Raw genomic sequence first — 17,763 nt, forward strand, 5'->3', positions numbered from 1 at the left:
ACCTACAAAATGTCACTATGAAGAAAAAAAATTAGGAAGCGGCCAACATAAAAAAGTGATCTCTGTACAATATATGGACATGTATAATAAATAGTATGCCACATACTATTTATTATATAAATCGGCGACTTATAGTGGGACTCCGATATTGCTGCCAACAATCGGACACTGAGACTTTTTGGGAACCAGTGACACAATACAGTGATCATTGCTAAAAATAGGAACTGATATTGGCTGGAAAGGGGCTACACATCTAGGGCGATCAAAGGGTTAACTGTGTGTCTTGCCGGTGTTTTTGTGTACTGTATGTGCTGCTTTTAATAATAGAAGAGATGGATTTTGTTTTCTGCTTTTGCAGGGACACAAAAATCAATCCTTTTTCTCATTGTCAGAATGGAGATCTGCCTTGTTTAGATAGGCAGATCTCTGTTCTGTGTGTTTTATAGACAATCGGTGGGTGTCGGAGATATATATAATTCTGCTATAGGGCGGTCTGGAAGTGGTTAAAAAGTACGGTAAACAAACCGTAAAGAGAAAGGCAATTTTACATTATTTGGGGTTGGTTCAGACTGATCCGACATGTGCTCTGACTTCCAGGGCACAAGTCCCATGACATGTCAAAATCAATGGGTTCCCTGTGAGAGTCATCTTAGACGGCCCGACTTGTGTCGATCCAACTGTGAAAATGCTTCCTGCACTACTTTGGTCCCACTTGGACATGATTTCAGCCCATTGATTTCAATGGAAGTTGCTATCATCATCTTAACTGATTGACTTTTGTCATGCGACTTGTGCTCTGAGGATCTTGAGCGGGAACAGCATGCTAAAATTGAAAAAAAAAAAAAACGTGTGGCCCCCTCCAAGCCCATATCAGACCAAAGCGGTATGGATTTTGAGGGAAAACCCCATGCCAAAAAAATTCATACCAGACCCTTATGCAAGCAATGCAGCCCAGCAGGTCAGGAAAGGGAGGGGACAATGGGGACAAGGGCCTCTTCCCAACAACCGTGGGTGGTGGTTGTTGGGTCTGTGGGCAGGTGGCTTATTGGAATCTGGAAGCGCCGTTGTTAAATGACGGTTTTTGACAAGAATGTCCCCCGTTGTAGCTTCAGCATGTCTACGCCCTCCGGTGATGTGTTATTCCTCCCGTCTTCTCGTTCTCCCTCTGGTGATGTGTTCTTCCTGTAGTCTTCTCCCTCTGCTGCTTTCTTCTCCACTGCAGACGCTGGCTCCCACTGTTGTCATCTGCGATGTCTGCCAGTTCTTGTATAGCCATGGGGCGTGGCCATGCAGTGACATCACCATGTGACTCGGCCCCATTTTGACAAAATGACAGGGTTAGCAGAGGGAGAAGACCAGTGGAAAAACACATCACCGGAGGGAGAAGACCAGACGAAGAAGACCCGTTAAAGCTTCAATGGTGGACATTCTTCACTTTCATTAAAGGACTTGTCAAAAACAGTCTTGTTTTTATGTACACTGCACTGCTATTCTTAGGGGTGAATGGGTAGGGGTACAATGTAGTTTATAGTTCACATGTAAAGGGGGGAAAAGTTCTGAACTTTATTTCTTTGTCTCATTTTTTTTACATCACAGAAACCTGACATTTAGGGGTGTGTAGACTTTTTATATACACTGCATGAAAAGTTCTAATATTTCCTTGTGATCCATTTACTAATCCTTCACTTCTGTTCTTCTGTTAGTGCCCTCCAAAGGATGGATTTTTCTTCACATCATACTCGTCTTCTGCAGCAGTTGGATGAGCAAAGAAAAAGGGATTTGTTTTGTGACTGTCACATCACAGTAGAAGGGCAGACTTTTAAAGCTCATCGTAATGTTCTGTTCGCAAGCAGCGGATACTTCAAAATGCTACTGTCCCAAAGTTGCAAGGATGTCAGCAAACCCACAACAGCCACTTTTGACGTATTTTCTGCTGACACTTTCACTGCCATCTTGGATTATGTGTATTCTGGCAAATTGCCTCTGTCTGGGCAAAACGTCATTGAGGTCATGTCAGCTGCTAGTTACTTGCAGATGACTGATGTTATCAGTGTATGTAAGATGTTTATTAAATCATCACTAGACATTAATGAAAAAGACAGAGATGGCTTCTTTAGCCTGTCTGACAAAGACAATGGCAGCAATGGCACTGGACTTTATGCGGCAGGATGGAGGACAGAATACAGTCCAACACACATTCATGAAGCTGCAGAGCACAGTGGCTTTATTGCAGGATACAATTACCCTCCTCCTATCACTTCACGGTTACAACGGCCTTTTACTAAACATTCACGCAAACCAGAGCATGTCCGCAAGCACCGCAGACGCTTGACGCCAGAGCCCCTAACATCTGCATGTCTATCATCGGTGCCACTAGGTGATCTTGTGGGTGGTACTGCTGAGTGCATTGTTCATGAAGACGAGAGCACACTACAGGAAGAAGATTCACAACCTCCTGAAGATATGGTGTGCCCTAAAGTTGAAGAAGAAGAAGAAGGTGATACAGCACAAAGCTGGCCAGAATCACCCCAGCATGGAGAATCTGGGGAGCAGGACAGCATACCACGGGTTTCAAAGGCAGATGAACTGTACAAAGCAATGCCAACCATCTTAGGTGTCATGTCTGGTTGGAATGAAGGTGAGATCAGACTATCCCTAAACTTACAAAGTTTAATTTACATGGCTATTTTAAAAGTGTAATTTTTGCCTTTTTCTGTCTCCTGTCACCAGATCATTAATTTCAACAACATTTTTTTACAGGACTATCTAAGATTATACTGTATGTGTATTTAATGCACATTTTTACCTGGTAAAATCGCCCTTGTGTAGCCATCCAAAAGCCCTAAGACTGCTTCTCTCTTGATTTAATACACACACACACATATATACAGTGTCTCAAAAAAATGAGTACACCCTCACATTTTTGTGAATATTTTATTATATCTTTTCATGTGACAACACGGAAGAAATTACACTTTACATTGTAGCAAAGTAGTGTACAGCTTGTATAACAGTGTGAATTTGCTGTCCCCTCAAAATAACTCAAAACACAACCATTTGTGTTTAAACCGCTGGCAACAAAAGTGAGTACACCCCTAAGTGAAAATGTCAAAATTGGGCCCAACGTGTGAATATTTTGTGTGGCCACTATTCCACTCCTCTGTGACGACCACATGGAGCTGGTGGATGTTAGAGACTCTTTGCTCCTCCACCTTCCGTTTTGAGGATGCCCTACAGATGCTCAATAGGGTTTAGGTCTGGAGACATGCTTGGCCAGTCCATCACCTTTACCCTCGGCTTCTTTAGCAAGGTAGTGGTTGTCTTTGAGGCGTGTTTGGGGTCATTATCATGTTGAGATACTGCCCTGTGGCCCTGAAGGGAGGGGATCAGGTTCTGCTTCAGTATGTCACAGTACATGTTGGCATTCATGGTTCCCTCAATGAACTGTAGCTACCCAATGCCGGCAGCACTTATGCAGCCCCAGACCATGACACTCCCACCACCATGCTTGACTGTAGGCAAGACACACTTGTCTTTGTACTCCTCACCTGGTTGCCGCCACACAAGCTTAACACCATCTGAACCAAATAAGTTTATTTTGGTCTCATCAGACCATAGGAAATGTTTCCAGTAATCCATGTCCTTAGTCTGCTTGTCTTCAGCAAACTGTTTGCAGGCTTTCTTGTGCATCATCTTTAGAAGAGGCTTCCTTCTGGGATGACAGCTATGCAGACCAATTTGATGCAGTGTGTGGCCTATGGTCTGAGCACTGACAGGCTGACCCCCCCCACCCCTTCAACCTCTGCAGCAATGCTGGCAGCACTCATACATCTATTTCCCAAAGGCAACCTTTGGATATGACGCTGAACGTGCACTCAACTACTTTGGTCAACCATGGTGAGGCCTGTTCTGAGTGGAACCTGTCCTGTAAACCGCTGTGTGCTCTTGGCCACTGTGTTGCAGTTTCAGGGTCTTGGCAATCTTCTTATAGCTTAGGCCATCTTTATGTAGAGCAACAATTCTTTTTTTCAGATCCTCAGAGAGTTCTTTGCCATGAGGTGCCATGTTGAACTTCCAGTGACCACTATGAGAGAGTGAGAGCGATAACACCAAATTTAACACACCCGTTCCCCAGTCCCACCTGAGACCTTGTAACACTAACAAGTCACATGACAACGGGGAGGGAAAATGGCTAATTGTGCCCAATTTGGACATTTTCACTTAGGGGTGTACTCCCTTTTCTTGCCAGTGGTTTAGACATTAATGGCTGTGTTGAGTTATTTTGAGGGGTCAACAAATTTACACTGTTATACAAGCTGTACACTCACTACTTTACATTGTAGCAAAGTGTTATTTCTTCAGTGTGTGTGTGTGTTTGTCTATGTATATATAGAGGAAAAAAAAATAATATATATATATATATATATATATATATCTATATCTCTCATAATGGATGTGATGTCAGCAGCATTAACAAACTTTGAGCAGTTAGGGCAGCCATACACAGAGCCAATTTCTTTTCGGAACCAGCTGAGAATCTAACCATGTAAGGTGGTGATCAGCAATTTTTTATTGGGACTGCAACATTATGGCAGACAGATCAGACACTTTTGACACATTTTTGAAACCATTGCCATTTTATACAGCGATCAGTGCTATAAAAATGCACTGATTACTGTGTAAATGTCACTGGCAGGGATGGGGTTACAGTAGAGTGCGATCAAGGGGTTAATTTTGTGTCCTAGGGAGTGATTCTAATTGGGTGGGGGATAGGATTGCCTGGGTGAGGAGAGCGATCTGTTGTTCATACTTAGTATGAACAGAATGCGCTCCTCACCCCTGACAGCATGGAGATCTGTCTGTTTAAATAGACAGATCTCTGTGTGGAGTGATTGCGGGTGCCCGACGGTCATCGCAACCACCGGGCACGCCCAGCAGCTCCGCCATAGCTGCTCCACAATTTCCTTAGGGAACAAGACTCCAGCAATAAGCTATCTTGACCGTTTGTATCTCTTGTAGTGGAGCTTCAATGTTGTCCCATGGTAGAGGCCTCCTTTCATCTTTTGGTGAAATGTGTCAAAGGTGGGCAGTCTACAGGCATAGACTGTAGTATGTACTTGCTAATGCTGTTAGATCAGTGATGGCACTAGTGTGTGGACGCTTTTGCTTACTTCAAAACTGTTTTCCGAATGAATGCAAAGCGTTCTTTGATTTGATGAGGTGGATAGTGGGATATCACCACTCCACATTGCCCAATCAGAGAATCCATTGCATTCATTCAGAAAATGCAAAGCATCATCTGAATGGATCCATGCGGAGTTGCTGACCTCCTGTATTCAGAATGCATCAGGCCAGTTGCTCAGCACGGGACCTGGAAACAAGTGGCGATCACTGGAGTAGGGTTGTCTACTTAAGTTATTTCCAGCTTCCAGGGTCTTCGGGCAAGTATGGTATATACATAGTCCAATCCGGAGCAATGTAACAATGTAGAAATATTGTGTTTAGCACGGCTCAAAGTAGAGATGAAAGCATATCCCTGTGTCCCAGAACATGGGGTGCAGGCTTATCCTGTTACCAATCCATAGGGCTATTAAGCCTAAAGAGGATAGGATCAACGCTACTCCCCACCAGCCCAGGTGGATAATTGTGGGCTAGTCAAGAGTAGCGGTGATCCTTTCCTCTTTACACTATGTAAAAATATACCATGTCTAATATTCATCTTTAACAACCAACACAAACTTTTTGATTTCATGCACTATTACAGGAAATGTGTAAATTCTTACACATTGTTCATACATTATTTATATTTTTATAGATGACTTAAGTCCTGTAAGATTTAAATGTCCCTTCTGTACACATACTGTGAAGCGCAAAGCAGATCTTAAGCGTCATCTGCGTTGTCACACTGGAGAGCGCCCATATCCATGTGAAGCATGTGGGAAAAGGTTCACACGGCTGGAGCATCTGCGCAACCATTTCCAAACTGTATGTACTCAAAGTTAACCAAATTTACTTGTTTTTGTTTATCATGTTTTACTGAACACTCGCATACCTTTAGGAAAACTCAAAAAAAAGACCACATGAACTGCCTCCATGGCAGCATACACATGGTTGGTTGCTGCACCCCAATCAACCCACAGGACCACTCTAACTCTATAAAAGAAAGTCAGCCCCCCCCCAGTCATTTCTATTCTCAGTCCTCAAGCCTGCAGGATCTTGGATCACCTGGAAAAAGCCCTTACCACACCACTTCGTTGGTGCAACCATTACAGGCTTGTGCTTTCCTGTAGATGCAGTCCCAGGACTTAGGCTGCTAAATGCACCAATGAGTATGGGAGCCAGTTTTTCTGTGGATCCTTTTGGGGTGTTGGGAGCTTGGGAATTTATTACACATTCCCTCTTCCCCTACTTTGGAGTTTTCTGCACGAGATCCATACCTGGATGTATATGTGCCCTTGGACTGGTTTCTTCTTCCTCCAGAGATGTTCAGCAAATGTTTCCTAGCCCTCGCATGGATCAGGGACCCGCCCTAGGTGCTCTGTGGCATCTGCAGCCACCTTCTCCTGCTTGGCAGCAACACTTTGGGTGTGCCTTCTGGCACAAATTGGTTGGAGTGCCCACTGCAAAGGCCAGTTGGTCCAGGGAAGATGGCAGTTCAACACAGAAGGCACAGTGTCCAACATTTTGGAAATATGGGCAGCCTGGATGGTGATATCACACTGGGCATCTCTTCTGAGAGGCAAGTCCATCTTGATACAAATGGACAACAAAGCGTCAGTAGCCTACATTCAGAACCAAGGGGGGATACACAGCAGGTCATTATCCACCCGAGTGGCCCCAATTTTATATTGGGCCTAACAAATCTCAGAGCATCTTATATCCAATTCTTGAAAATCAACTGTCGGATCAACCTATCAAGAGAGTTCACAAACAAAAATGAATGGTATTTGGATCAGAACATTTTCCGGTGGATCTGCCATCAATGGGGCAGGCCTCAAATAGACTTTTTTGTGTCACTACTCCATGCCAAAACACCTTGATTCCTCATGAGATAGCCTGCCCGGAAATCAGCAGGGGTGGATGCCCTAGTTCAGCCCTGGGTTTTCCAGATGGTATATGCATTCCCTCTGATCCTTCTGATACTGAGATTTCTTCAGCGTCTAAGGCTGGATTCACACCTATGCATTTTTAGTGCTTTTTGCAGATTTGCACTACAGAAGGTGTTCCATAGGAAACCATGTAAAATGGACTGTAGTGCAAATCTGCAAAATGCACAAAAAAATGCATAGATGTGAATCAAGCCTAACAGAGGAACAAGTAACCATCCTGGCAGTCATCCCTTACTGGCTGAGAAGACCTTGGTTCACACTCCTGACCAAGCTCTCTGGACAATCCCTTAGCCCTTCTGTCTCAGGGGAACTTCTTCCATCCACATCCAGAGATTCTGCATGTGAGGGCTTGGAAATTTGAGCGGAAGAGGCTGGAAAAGTTGGGACGTTCCCAAAATAATCCAGACCCTGCTTCAGGCCATAAAGTCATCCACCAATATGGCAAAATTTCTCAGAATTTGCAGAAACTAACCTGTTCAACTCGTTTAAAACCAGGTGTTCACTGAGATGACCATAAAGACAGAAGCAGGTCTTGGAGAACAAACCTTAGAGACATCGCAACAATGGGAGGAGTTCAGAACCTCAGCAATATTATCAAACTATATGTAGAGCAATTCTGTAGGGCTTTACTTTTTTTTTTTTTTTTTTTTTTTTTGGGTAGGGTTATATGGGTTAATGTTTATTAGTTTATGAGTCTGGACTGGCAATTTTGCGATCTTGGATGACATGCTGGTTGAGAAAATAAAAGACTCAAACATAGACCACAATAGGATATAGAATTATGAATAATTTTCGGCAACGGTTTATGGCTGCTTTTATAAGATATTCAAAATTGCCTTCTTATGTTTTGTGTAAAATGGAAAATTTATAAAATAAAGATTATGAAAGAAAAAAAAAAAAAAAAAAAAAACAGGTGTTCACAATATTCTATCGTTTCTACAAAGTGGTTGGATTTAGGTCTGGGTCTTAGGCTGGATTCACACCTATGCAGTTTTAGTGCTTTTTGCAGATTTGTACTACAGTCCATTCACCATGGTTTCCTATGGAACACATTCTGTTGTGCAAATCTGCAAAATGCACTAAAAATGCATAGGTGTGAATCCAGCCTTGGTACCCTTGAGGTATAAGTCTCTGCCTTATCAGCTCAAACAGACATCAGATGGGCTCTGAACCATCTGATAGAGCATTTTCAGAGGGCAGTTCTAAGGTGAAGACGCTATATCCGAAGTGGGATTTACCTTTGGTTCTCAATACTCTTACAGCTCCTCCATTAGCACCCATTGAAGAATGTTCTCTAGAAAATATAACTTTTTAAAGCGGCCCTTCTAATTGCCATCACCTCTGGCCATAGAGTTTAGGAAATCCAAACCTAAGGGGCTCAAGACCCCTACATTACGTTCTTCCCGGACAGGGTGGTACTACAACCGATACCCTAGTTCATTCCCAAAGTCCTGTGTGTAATAAATTTTTATATATATATATGTGTGTGTATGTATAGATAGCTCTATATCTCAGGAATGCCTTTCAAGGAAGACCCAGCAACTTCAAAACTACATGAGCAAGGACTCTCCGACAATACATTGAGCTAACGGCAGCTTTTTTGCAAAGATCAATACCTCTTTGTAATCCCTAATAGTGCTAGAAGGGGAATGGCAGCATCCAAAAGAGCTTTAGCAAGTTGGATTGTGCATCTAATACAGAAATATCTGGCCAGTGCTCTTCCAGTTCCGAAACCTATCAATGCACACTCAACATGGGATTGGCCTCTTCTTGGGCAGCTTTAGCATGAGTCTCTCCAGAAACTGGAGATCTGTTGTGCGGCAAGTTGGTCGTCTTTTACTACAGTCTGTGTCCAGCTGCACTTCCCACAATTTTAGGAAAAAAGCTTTACAGTTCTGTTTTGTAATCAAAATTAAACAAGATTTTTTTTGCAGCAACCCTCCATGTGAGCAAGTTATTTACCATGTGTATGTTGCCCTGGAGGCACAAGGAAAACGGAAAATTGAGTACGTACTTTTCTGTAATTTTCCTTTCCTGGTGCCTATGCATGGCAGCATATGCCCTATCTTTCTATAATCCTCAATGTTTGTGACTAGTTACAAGAATGACGTGGGGAGTGCAGACTCTCTTTTATAGAGTTAAATTGGTCCTGTTGGTTGTGGGAGGGGCATCCAACCATGTTTTTTGCTGCTGCCATGGATAAGCACCAGGAAAGGAAAATTACAGAAAGGTAATTATTCAATTTTCCATTTTCTTGCAAGAGCCATAAGTATTTTCTGTACTAAAAGAATACAACTAATGCAGTCACCAAAATAGAGGCCCAGTAATCTGCAATACTTCACATTTTTTGTTCTTGGGCTCATATATACTTTAATAGAAAAGAATGTTATTTTATATTATATTTTTAGTGTATATACTGTAATTAGTGTAGTGTTTACCTTTTAAAGTATGGTTGTATGCATTTTCAATTTCTTGCCCTTCTATATTTTTATGGTGTCAAATAATGGAAAATTCCTATCAAAATACTACTTACAGTAATTTTCCTTTCCTGATGGACTCCATAGCAGCAACGTGTGGGTTAAGTCCCGCTTCCACTAACCTATAGGACACTACTCCCATAAATCTTTGCTCTCTGCCCCTGGCCGTGTTCGGTAACTAGCCTACTCCAGCCATTTGGGAGGGAACTCCTGCTGCCATGGAGTCCATCAGGAAAGGAAAATTACGGTAAGTATTTTGATAGGAATTTTCAATTTTCCTGACAGACTCCATGGCAGCAACGTGTGGGAAATAACTCGCCAAACACACCGGGGTGGGCAAAATGCTGAACAAAAGATTTATTTAACGCTGGCAGCCGACAGAACTTTCAAACCAAAATCAACAGAAGATAAGGATGCTGGCTCAACACAATAGTGAGACATGAAGGTATGAATTGAAGACCAGGAGGCCGCTCTGCAGATAACTTCATGCGCAACATGACGAGAAGCTGCCCATGAGGTTGAGAGACTTCTGGTAGAGTAAGCTGTAACCGCCTCAGGAGGAGCCAAGCCCTTCTCTCTATAAGCCCATTGGATTGCCTGGACCACCCAAGCAGCGATGGATCTGATGGAGGCCTTAGAGCCTCTATTTTTCCCGTTAAACAACACGAAGAGAAAGTCAGTTTGACGAAAAGAGGCTGTAACATCCAGATATTGCTTTAGAGTAACTCCCAAATCAAGTGGATGTGAATCCGGACTTCCAACAGAATTGAAGGTAGGAAGAGTGATTTCCTGGTTTTCATGGAAAACAGAGGTAACCTTGGGATTTGTTCCTAACATCGGAATTAGGACCACCCTATCTGGGAAGAAGGTGAGAAAAGGTTCCTTTGCACCTAGAGACTGAATTTCGGAGATTCTCTCCGCCAAAATTATGGCTACCAGAAAAGAGGTTTTAAGGGTTAATTCCCTGACTGAAAGAGTTGTCGAGTTGAGAGAAGAAATCCAGAACCAAATGGAAGGTCCCATTTGGGAAATCTAGGCTTCCTTTGCGGCCTAAGCCTGACTGCTTCTTTGAAAAATTGTTGGACCAAAGGATGATTGGCCCATGCGACTCCAGAAAAAGCTGAAATTGCTGATACCTGGACGCGGAGGGAACTAACTGAAAGAGAGATATCCAATCCTGACTGTAAGAAGCTTAAAACGTCCTGGATTGTCAGAGTATTACAGGAACTGGATCTTGAAGACAAGTGACTTGTAAACTTTGCCCAAATTCTCTCATAAACCTGATTGGTACTACTTCTTCGTGCATTAAGAAGAGTGGGAATGACCTCTTCAGGACAACCTAACGCCTCCAACCGTCCCCTTTAAAAAACCAAGCCTTTAGGTGCAGGTGATCCAGGCAAGGATGTAATCTCGACCCTTGAGACAGAAGGTCTAGTCTGGATGGTAAAGGAATTGGATCACTGAGGAGCATCAGCAGCAGAAACCAAGGCCTGTTGGGCCAAAAAGGGATTATGGCTATCACTTCTGCTGTCTCTGACCCGAGTCTCCTCAGGAACTGAAGAATGATAGGAGTTGGTGGGAAGGCATAGGCATCCACCCCGTAGGCTTGAGGATCCCTGTACCTTGAATAGTACCTCTCCAGTTTTTTGTTGCAGGGAGAGGCAAACAGGTCAACTTCCAGGGAGAGCCCCAAAGTCAGGATCCAATTGAACACTTCCTCGTGAAGAGACCACTCGTTGTTGTCTAGAAGAATTCGGGAAAGGAAGTCTGCCTGGACATTCAGAATCCCCAGAACATATGTTGCTATCAGATTCTTCAGCTTCCTCTGAGCCTATGTCATGATCGGTTCCACCTCCTCGAGAAGGGATAGACTTTGGGTACCCCCTTTCCTTCTTATGTACGCTAATGCTGTGGTATTGTCTAGCCTGAGTAAGACCGAGGCTCCTGAAATCAGATGCCGAAAGGCCAGCAGAGCTTGAAAGGCTGCTCTTAACTCAAAGATGTTTGACACCATCCTTCTGGCGGGAAGAACCCAGGTGCCCTGAGCCACTTCTGCCAGACAGTGGGCGCCCCCACCCCCTGTTGCTGGCATCCGTCATTATGGTTACCCATGAGATGGGGAGAATGGAATGGCAGTTGCAGAGATTTTCCCGTTGGAGCCACCACTGAAGGAAATTCCTCATGGATGAGGTGATGCGAATCAGCTGGGTTTTGTTGCCCGACCATTGATGAAGGAAACCCTTCTGAAAGGGCCTCATCCTCCACTGCGCCCACCTCACCATTGGAATTGTCGCTACCATAGTGCCTATAATTTTCAAGCACTGGAGAGCCTGGAGATGAGAGGCAGAGAAGGCCGGAAGGATTCTGTCCCTGACCACTGACATCTTCTCTTCTGGCAACGTGATGGTGCCTCTGACGGTGTTGAATAGGGCTCCTAAGAACACCAGCAACTGAGATGGGTCTAGTTGACTTTTCTCCAAGTTCAAGATCCACCCCAACTCCTGTAGGGTGGAGATGACCTGCCCTCTGTGTACCAGAAGTTGAACCTTGACTTGAGCCAACAGCAGAAGGTCGTCTAGGTAGTGATGTAGAATCCCTTTGTTCCTCAAAAGAGCCACCACTGCCAACAGAACTTTTAAAAATACACACTGAGAAGTTGATAGCCCGAAGGGAAGGCATGTGAATTGAAAATGGAGCTCGCCCACAGAGAAGCGTAGATACTGCAGGTAATTTTCTGCAACAGGAACATGAAAATAGGCGCCCTTGAGGTCTATGGAGACCATCCAGTCCCCTGCTTGAACAGATTGTTGAATTGTGGATAATGTCTCCATCTTGAACTTTTCTTTTTTGATAAAACTGTTCAAGTGAGTTAGATCTATGACCGGCCTCCAAGTCATGCTCTTTTTCTGGACCATAAACAGAGGAGAGTAGATTCCCATGCCTCGTTGATTGACTGGAACATGGATAACGGCGCCTTGAGCCAACAAAGATTCCACGCAGGTTAGAAGAATTAGCCTTTTTTTTTTTCTGTAGCTGGAAGAGAGGTGGGGACCCATCTGAGCCTGGGAGATTCCTTGAAGGTCCCAACATGTCCTGAGGAGACAGTCTTGACAGTCCAGAAGTCTTGGATCGAGGCCGCCCAGACATGGTGAAAGTGGAACAGACGAGCCCCTACCTGACTTGTCTGAGCGGGCCCAACCTCAAAAGGACTTGGTCAGCTCCCTCTCTCCTTTTGAATCACTTTTTGTAGATTTCTTAAGATGATTGTCTTGATTTCCAGGACCCGGAGAATTCACAGCACGGTCTGTAACTGCGAGCTTCCCTAGCTCATTCCTGGTACTGTCTCTTTGGGAAAGACCTTTTCTGGCCTTGCAAACACCAGTCCTGGGGAAGGAACCCCGACTTCCCACCAGTGGCTCGGGTAATAGCCTCATCTAACTTATTGCCGAAAAGGGAGGACCCCTCAAAGGGGATACGGCACCATACTTGTTTTGAGGCTGGGTCCGCCAGCCAAGGGCGGAGCCAGAGAGCCTGCTTGGCCTGTAACAGAAGAAAGCATCACCCGAGCCACCAGGCGTATGTCGATAGAGGCCTCCCCAAGAAAGGCAGAGGCCAGCCTAAGTTCTTGGATAGGCGAGCTCTTGGCCGTATCTTCCGAGATATTCCTGAGTGTCTCGTCTACATTATCCGTCCATACCTCCATTGCTTTGGACATAGTGGCCAGAGCGAATGCTGGCTTACAAGCCATTCCTGCTGTGAGATACTCTCTTCAAATCAGCGTCAATCCGCCTGTCCAGAACATCCTTAAAATAAACAGTATCCTCCAAGGGAATTGTCACATGTTTCACCAGCCTCATGATTGCTGTGTCTACCAACGGTGCTGACTCTAAATGCTTCACCTCTTCCTCCTTGAGAGGATAGAGTTTTGAAATCTTAGACAACATGGAATTTTTCTTCTCCACCTTGCCCCATTCATCTGTGATGATCTCACCCAGTTCAGAGATAAAAGGAAAATTAACCCGTTCCTTCTTTAATTGTTTAAAGAATTTTCTGTTTGGAAGGGGCAGCCACAGGATCTTCCCAATTCAGTGTCTTTCTAACGGCTCTAACCAGAGAAGGAAGTAGAGCGAAATCAAAACCCACACAGGAGTCACTTTCAGATATGGCAGCCGAAGGGTGGCTATGCACAGAGGATTCCCAAGTATCCTGCAGCTGAGTCTCCCTCCCTGGAGAACGTGAAGGTTCTGTAGGAGGAACATAGGACTGGTCATCAATATTTCTGAGGGACTCCTTCACAACCTTTTCCACCAGGGTTTTAAGTTGTTGATCCGCGTCACCCCTTTCTTTAGAAGCCTTGGCATAGCAGAGATCACACAAAGATTTCCCTGCAGGGACATTAGCTCTACGCCCCCAGCAGGCACTAGCTGAGTGACTGGAGTGAGCCCTTGAGGAATGCGACCGTTCCTCACTACGGTGTCCTGACCTTAAGGAGGAACCATGATGTTTTGATTTGGAAGAGGAGTGACGGTGATGCGACTTGGAAGAGTCACTCCCTCTGTGAGAGCTGAGATGCTGTTCTGACCTGGAAGGGCTGAAACAGGAACAAGACAAAAGACCACAGGAGACAAGACATCAGGAAAAAGATAAGATATACACCCCTCTACCCACCGGACCCTCAGGCAAAAAAACAACATTAAACATATCTTTTATGGGAGGGCTGGCCACAGACAGGCGGCAAAGAATCCATATCCTCAGCGATATCCATACGCGCTGAAAAGATGACAAGGGATCAGTGCAAGGGACAGGGAAGAGATAGCTACCCTGTCCCAGAATGCCACTTACCAATAGATGCAACACAGAGGCAGGGGGAAGTCACCGCAGCAGCCTGCAAGCATTCCCAAAGCTTGCAGACTAATTCCCAGTTTAAATAGCCCGCCCCTGTGATGTCATCTCCACGCCTGTGCGCGAAATAGCAGCAATTTGTCGCTACTGCGCATGGGCGAAACCAAGCCTCGTACCGCACTCGCGCATGTGCAGTATGGCCGAGAACGCAACCTGGAAGTAAAAAGGCGGCTGGAACGTGGAAGAACCAGCCACCATGCCTGCACAGACAAACAGAAAAAAAACGAGGACAGATAAAAAGATAACACAAACTGCTGCCATAATAAACAATAGAACCTCTCACCACTCCCACCACGATCAATCACTCGGCCGAAGATAACGTAAGATGACACTGGACTTTCCAGGGGGCAAAACGGGTCACCTGCTATTAGCTGGCTATCTGACCAATGCGCAGCCTGCCTGCCAGTGGCCAGGATACAGGCTTCTTCACAGCGCCTCTTCCACTGCCCACTCCATACCCTAATAGCTAGGGCTTAGCAGAGTAGTGCGACTTTCCAGACCCAGAGTCGCAGACCGGCCGACCTAGATTGTGGGAATGCCAGATCTTCAGGTAGAAAGACCACCCCTGGGTCCTTCGGAGGACAAAAAAAGAACAGGGGCAGGGAGCAAAGATTTATGGGAGTAGTGTCCTATAGGGTAGTGGAGGCGGGACTTAACCCACACGTTGCTGCCATGGAGTCTGTCAGGAAATTGAGGTTTGTTAAAAAAAGGAGCTTGTATTTGTCTCATTCAACCTCCCTGCTTCATAGTTGATGATTTTTCTTTTGCGAGTATAAAATGTGTATGGGTGTGTTCAATAAATATAGTATGTGTTATTGCATATACTGAAGCTGAAAGTAGCTCTTATTGATATATTTATTTATTTTTTTCTTCCCCTCTGGTATTGTTCTTTATTAGAATTATTTGTTAAAAGAGCTTATATGCTTTCCTTGTCTTCTGTAAGAACACAGCAGAATGTATTACTTAGCACTGTTTTATAGTAAACATCCTTTCTTCCCCAACCCTTGACTATCCTAGATACATGAAGCTGGTAAACTTATCTGCCGTCGCTGCAAGCTCCCGGTCACTGAGTTGACAGGGCGAGTAATTCAGGATGGAACAAGAAGATATCGTCTTTGTCACCCATGTCTGTCAGAAGCTGGTTTGGATAGTGTCAACTTTGATTTTGGGGATGATCAACCACTGGTGCTCCCACCTGAGAATGAGAGGGAGCAAGCCTGGAATTTCAAGGACGATGTGAAAGATGAAAATGGCAAAGAACGGCAAGAATCCGATCTGGTTATTCAGGAAGTAGAAGACAGCGAAGAGGAAGATGTGAAATCTCAAATAACATAAATGCTGGAAGTGGGGGTGGACTTTGCTATGCTTTGTGTACAGAATATTTCTGGGAGTGAGATGGTGATATACTTTAGTATAGTGGTTTTATCTATGTACACATTTGTTTTTGACATTTGTGCACCATCACACTTTATTTAGCAGCTGATATGTTGCCTTTTATGGAGTGACATTTCATTAGCTGCATCCATATCATTCATGGCTGCTGTAGCACTTCATCTGTAAATACATAACTTTTTATTTAGCTCTTGCATATTCTGAAATGTTTTCATGGCTGCAAGAAGCTGCCTTGCTGTAAAATGTACATGTTCATATTTGAAGCTTTCCACATATATTGAGATGTTAAATATTTCTGAAAGTTTGTGTTATGAAGGACTATAAATTTTACATACATCCTGTGTATTGTAAATTCTGATCATTACCCTGCTACCCTCTGCCAGCAATTAAATTGTTTTACTTCTTCATCAAACAGCTAAATCAACCAAATTGCCATTGAGCTTTTTGGGGAACAAGATACCTAGACCTACAGTGCCTTGAAAAAGTATTCACACCCCTTGAAATTTTCCATATTTTGTCATGTTACAACCAAAAATGCGATAGACCAACACAAAGTGGCACGTAATTGTGAAGTGGAAGGAAAATTATAAAATATTTTTTTTACAATTAAATATCTGAAAAGGGTGGTCAATACTTTGTAGAACCCTTTTCAATTGCAGCTTCTAGTCTTTTTGGGGATGTCTGTACCAGCTTTGCACAGCTAGAGTGACATTTTTGCCCATTCTTCTTTCCAAAAGAGATCAAGCTCCGTCAGATTGGATGGAGAGCGTCCGTGAACAGCAATTTTCACATCTCGTCACAGATTCTCAATTGGATTTAGGTCTGGACTTTGACTGGGCCATTCTAACAAATGAAGATGCTTTGATCTAAACCATTCCATTGTAGCTCTGGCTGTATGTTTAGGGTTATTGTCCTGCTGGAAGGTAAACCTCCACGGCAGACTCTAACAGGTTTTCTTGCCCTGTATTTGGCTCTGTCCATCTTCCCATCAACTCTCAACAGCTTTCCTGTCCCTGCTGAAAAAAATCATCCCCACAATATGATGCTGCCACCATCATGTTTCATGGCAGGGATGGTGTATTTAGGGTTTTGGGCAGGATTAGTATTTCCCACACATAGCGTTTTGCTTTTAGGCAAAATAATACAATTTTGGTCTCACCTGACCAGAGCACCTTCTTCTACGTTTGCTGTGTCCCCCACATGGCTTTTTGCAAACAGGACTTCTTATGGCTATTTTCTTGCCACTCTTCCATTAAGGCCAGATTTGTGGAGAGCACGACTAATGGTTGTCCTGTGGACAGATTCTCCCACCTGAGCTGTGGATCTCTGCAGCTCCTCCAGTTACCATGGGACACACAGGTGAACTCCATTTACTAATTAGGTGACTTCTGAAGGCAATTGGTTCCACTAAATTTTAGTTAGGGGTATCAGAGTAAAGGGGGCTGAATACAAATGCACGCCACACCTTTCAGATATTTAGTTGTAAAAAAAAAATTGAAAACCATTTATCATTTTCCTTCCACTTCAAAATGATGTGCCACTTTGTGCTGGTCTATCACATAAAATCCGATTTTTTTTTTGTTAATAAATCAAAACATGAGAAAAACTTACAATAAGCACATATGCGTACAAGTATAAAGAAAACAATGTCTGGAGACACACAGGACCGAGAAAACTACTATTATGTGACAGACAATTCAGTGTATAGACCTGCGTCTAGGAGGTAGAGAGGTTGACAAATGCATTTTCACCTTGTAAGATAAATGTGCAGATATTTGAGACAACACAGAGAAGAGTAGTAGAAGGAAAGGGATAAGAAAGGAAAAATTAAGGGAAAAGGAGTAAGTATGAGAAGGTTGAGGGGGGAGCTAAGGAAAGGAAAG

At 43.9% G+C, this 17,763-nt stretch overlaps 1 protein-coding gene across 4 annotated transcripts in view; it reads left to right on the forward strand.

Annotated features, from left to right (window-relative positions):
• The window catches only part of ZBTB8A (zinc finger and BTB domain containing 8A), a 34,075-nt gene extending 17,854 nt beyond the window's left edge, over positions 1-16,221 (forward strand). For all 4 annotated transcript variants that reach the window (XM_077482009.1, XM_077482011.1, XM_077482010.1 and 1 more), the window contains 3 exons: positions 1,704-2,638; positions 5,816-5,985; positions 15,506-16,221. In XM_077482009.1, the coding sequence (XP_077338135.1) occupies positions 1,704-2,638; positions 5,816-5,985; positions 15,506-15,823 (1,423 nt within the window). In that variant the 3' untranslated portion in view covers positions 15,824-16,221. The remainder of the gene's footprint in view (positions 1-1,703; positions 2,639-5,815; positions 5,986-15,505) is intronic.
• Positions 16,222-17,763: the final 1,542 nt, after the last annotated feature.

This window comes from Lithobates pipiens, unplaced genomic scaffold, assembly GCF_037356315.1.
Source record: "Lithobates pipiens isolate NorthernLeopardFrog02 unplaced genomic scaffold, aLitPip1_a1.2 Scaffold_16, whole genome shotgun sequence".
Classification (NCBI taxonomy): domain Eukaryota; kingdom Metazoa; phylum Chordata; class Amphibia; order Anura; family Ranidae; genus Lithobates; species Lithobates pipiens.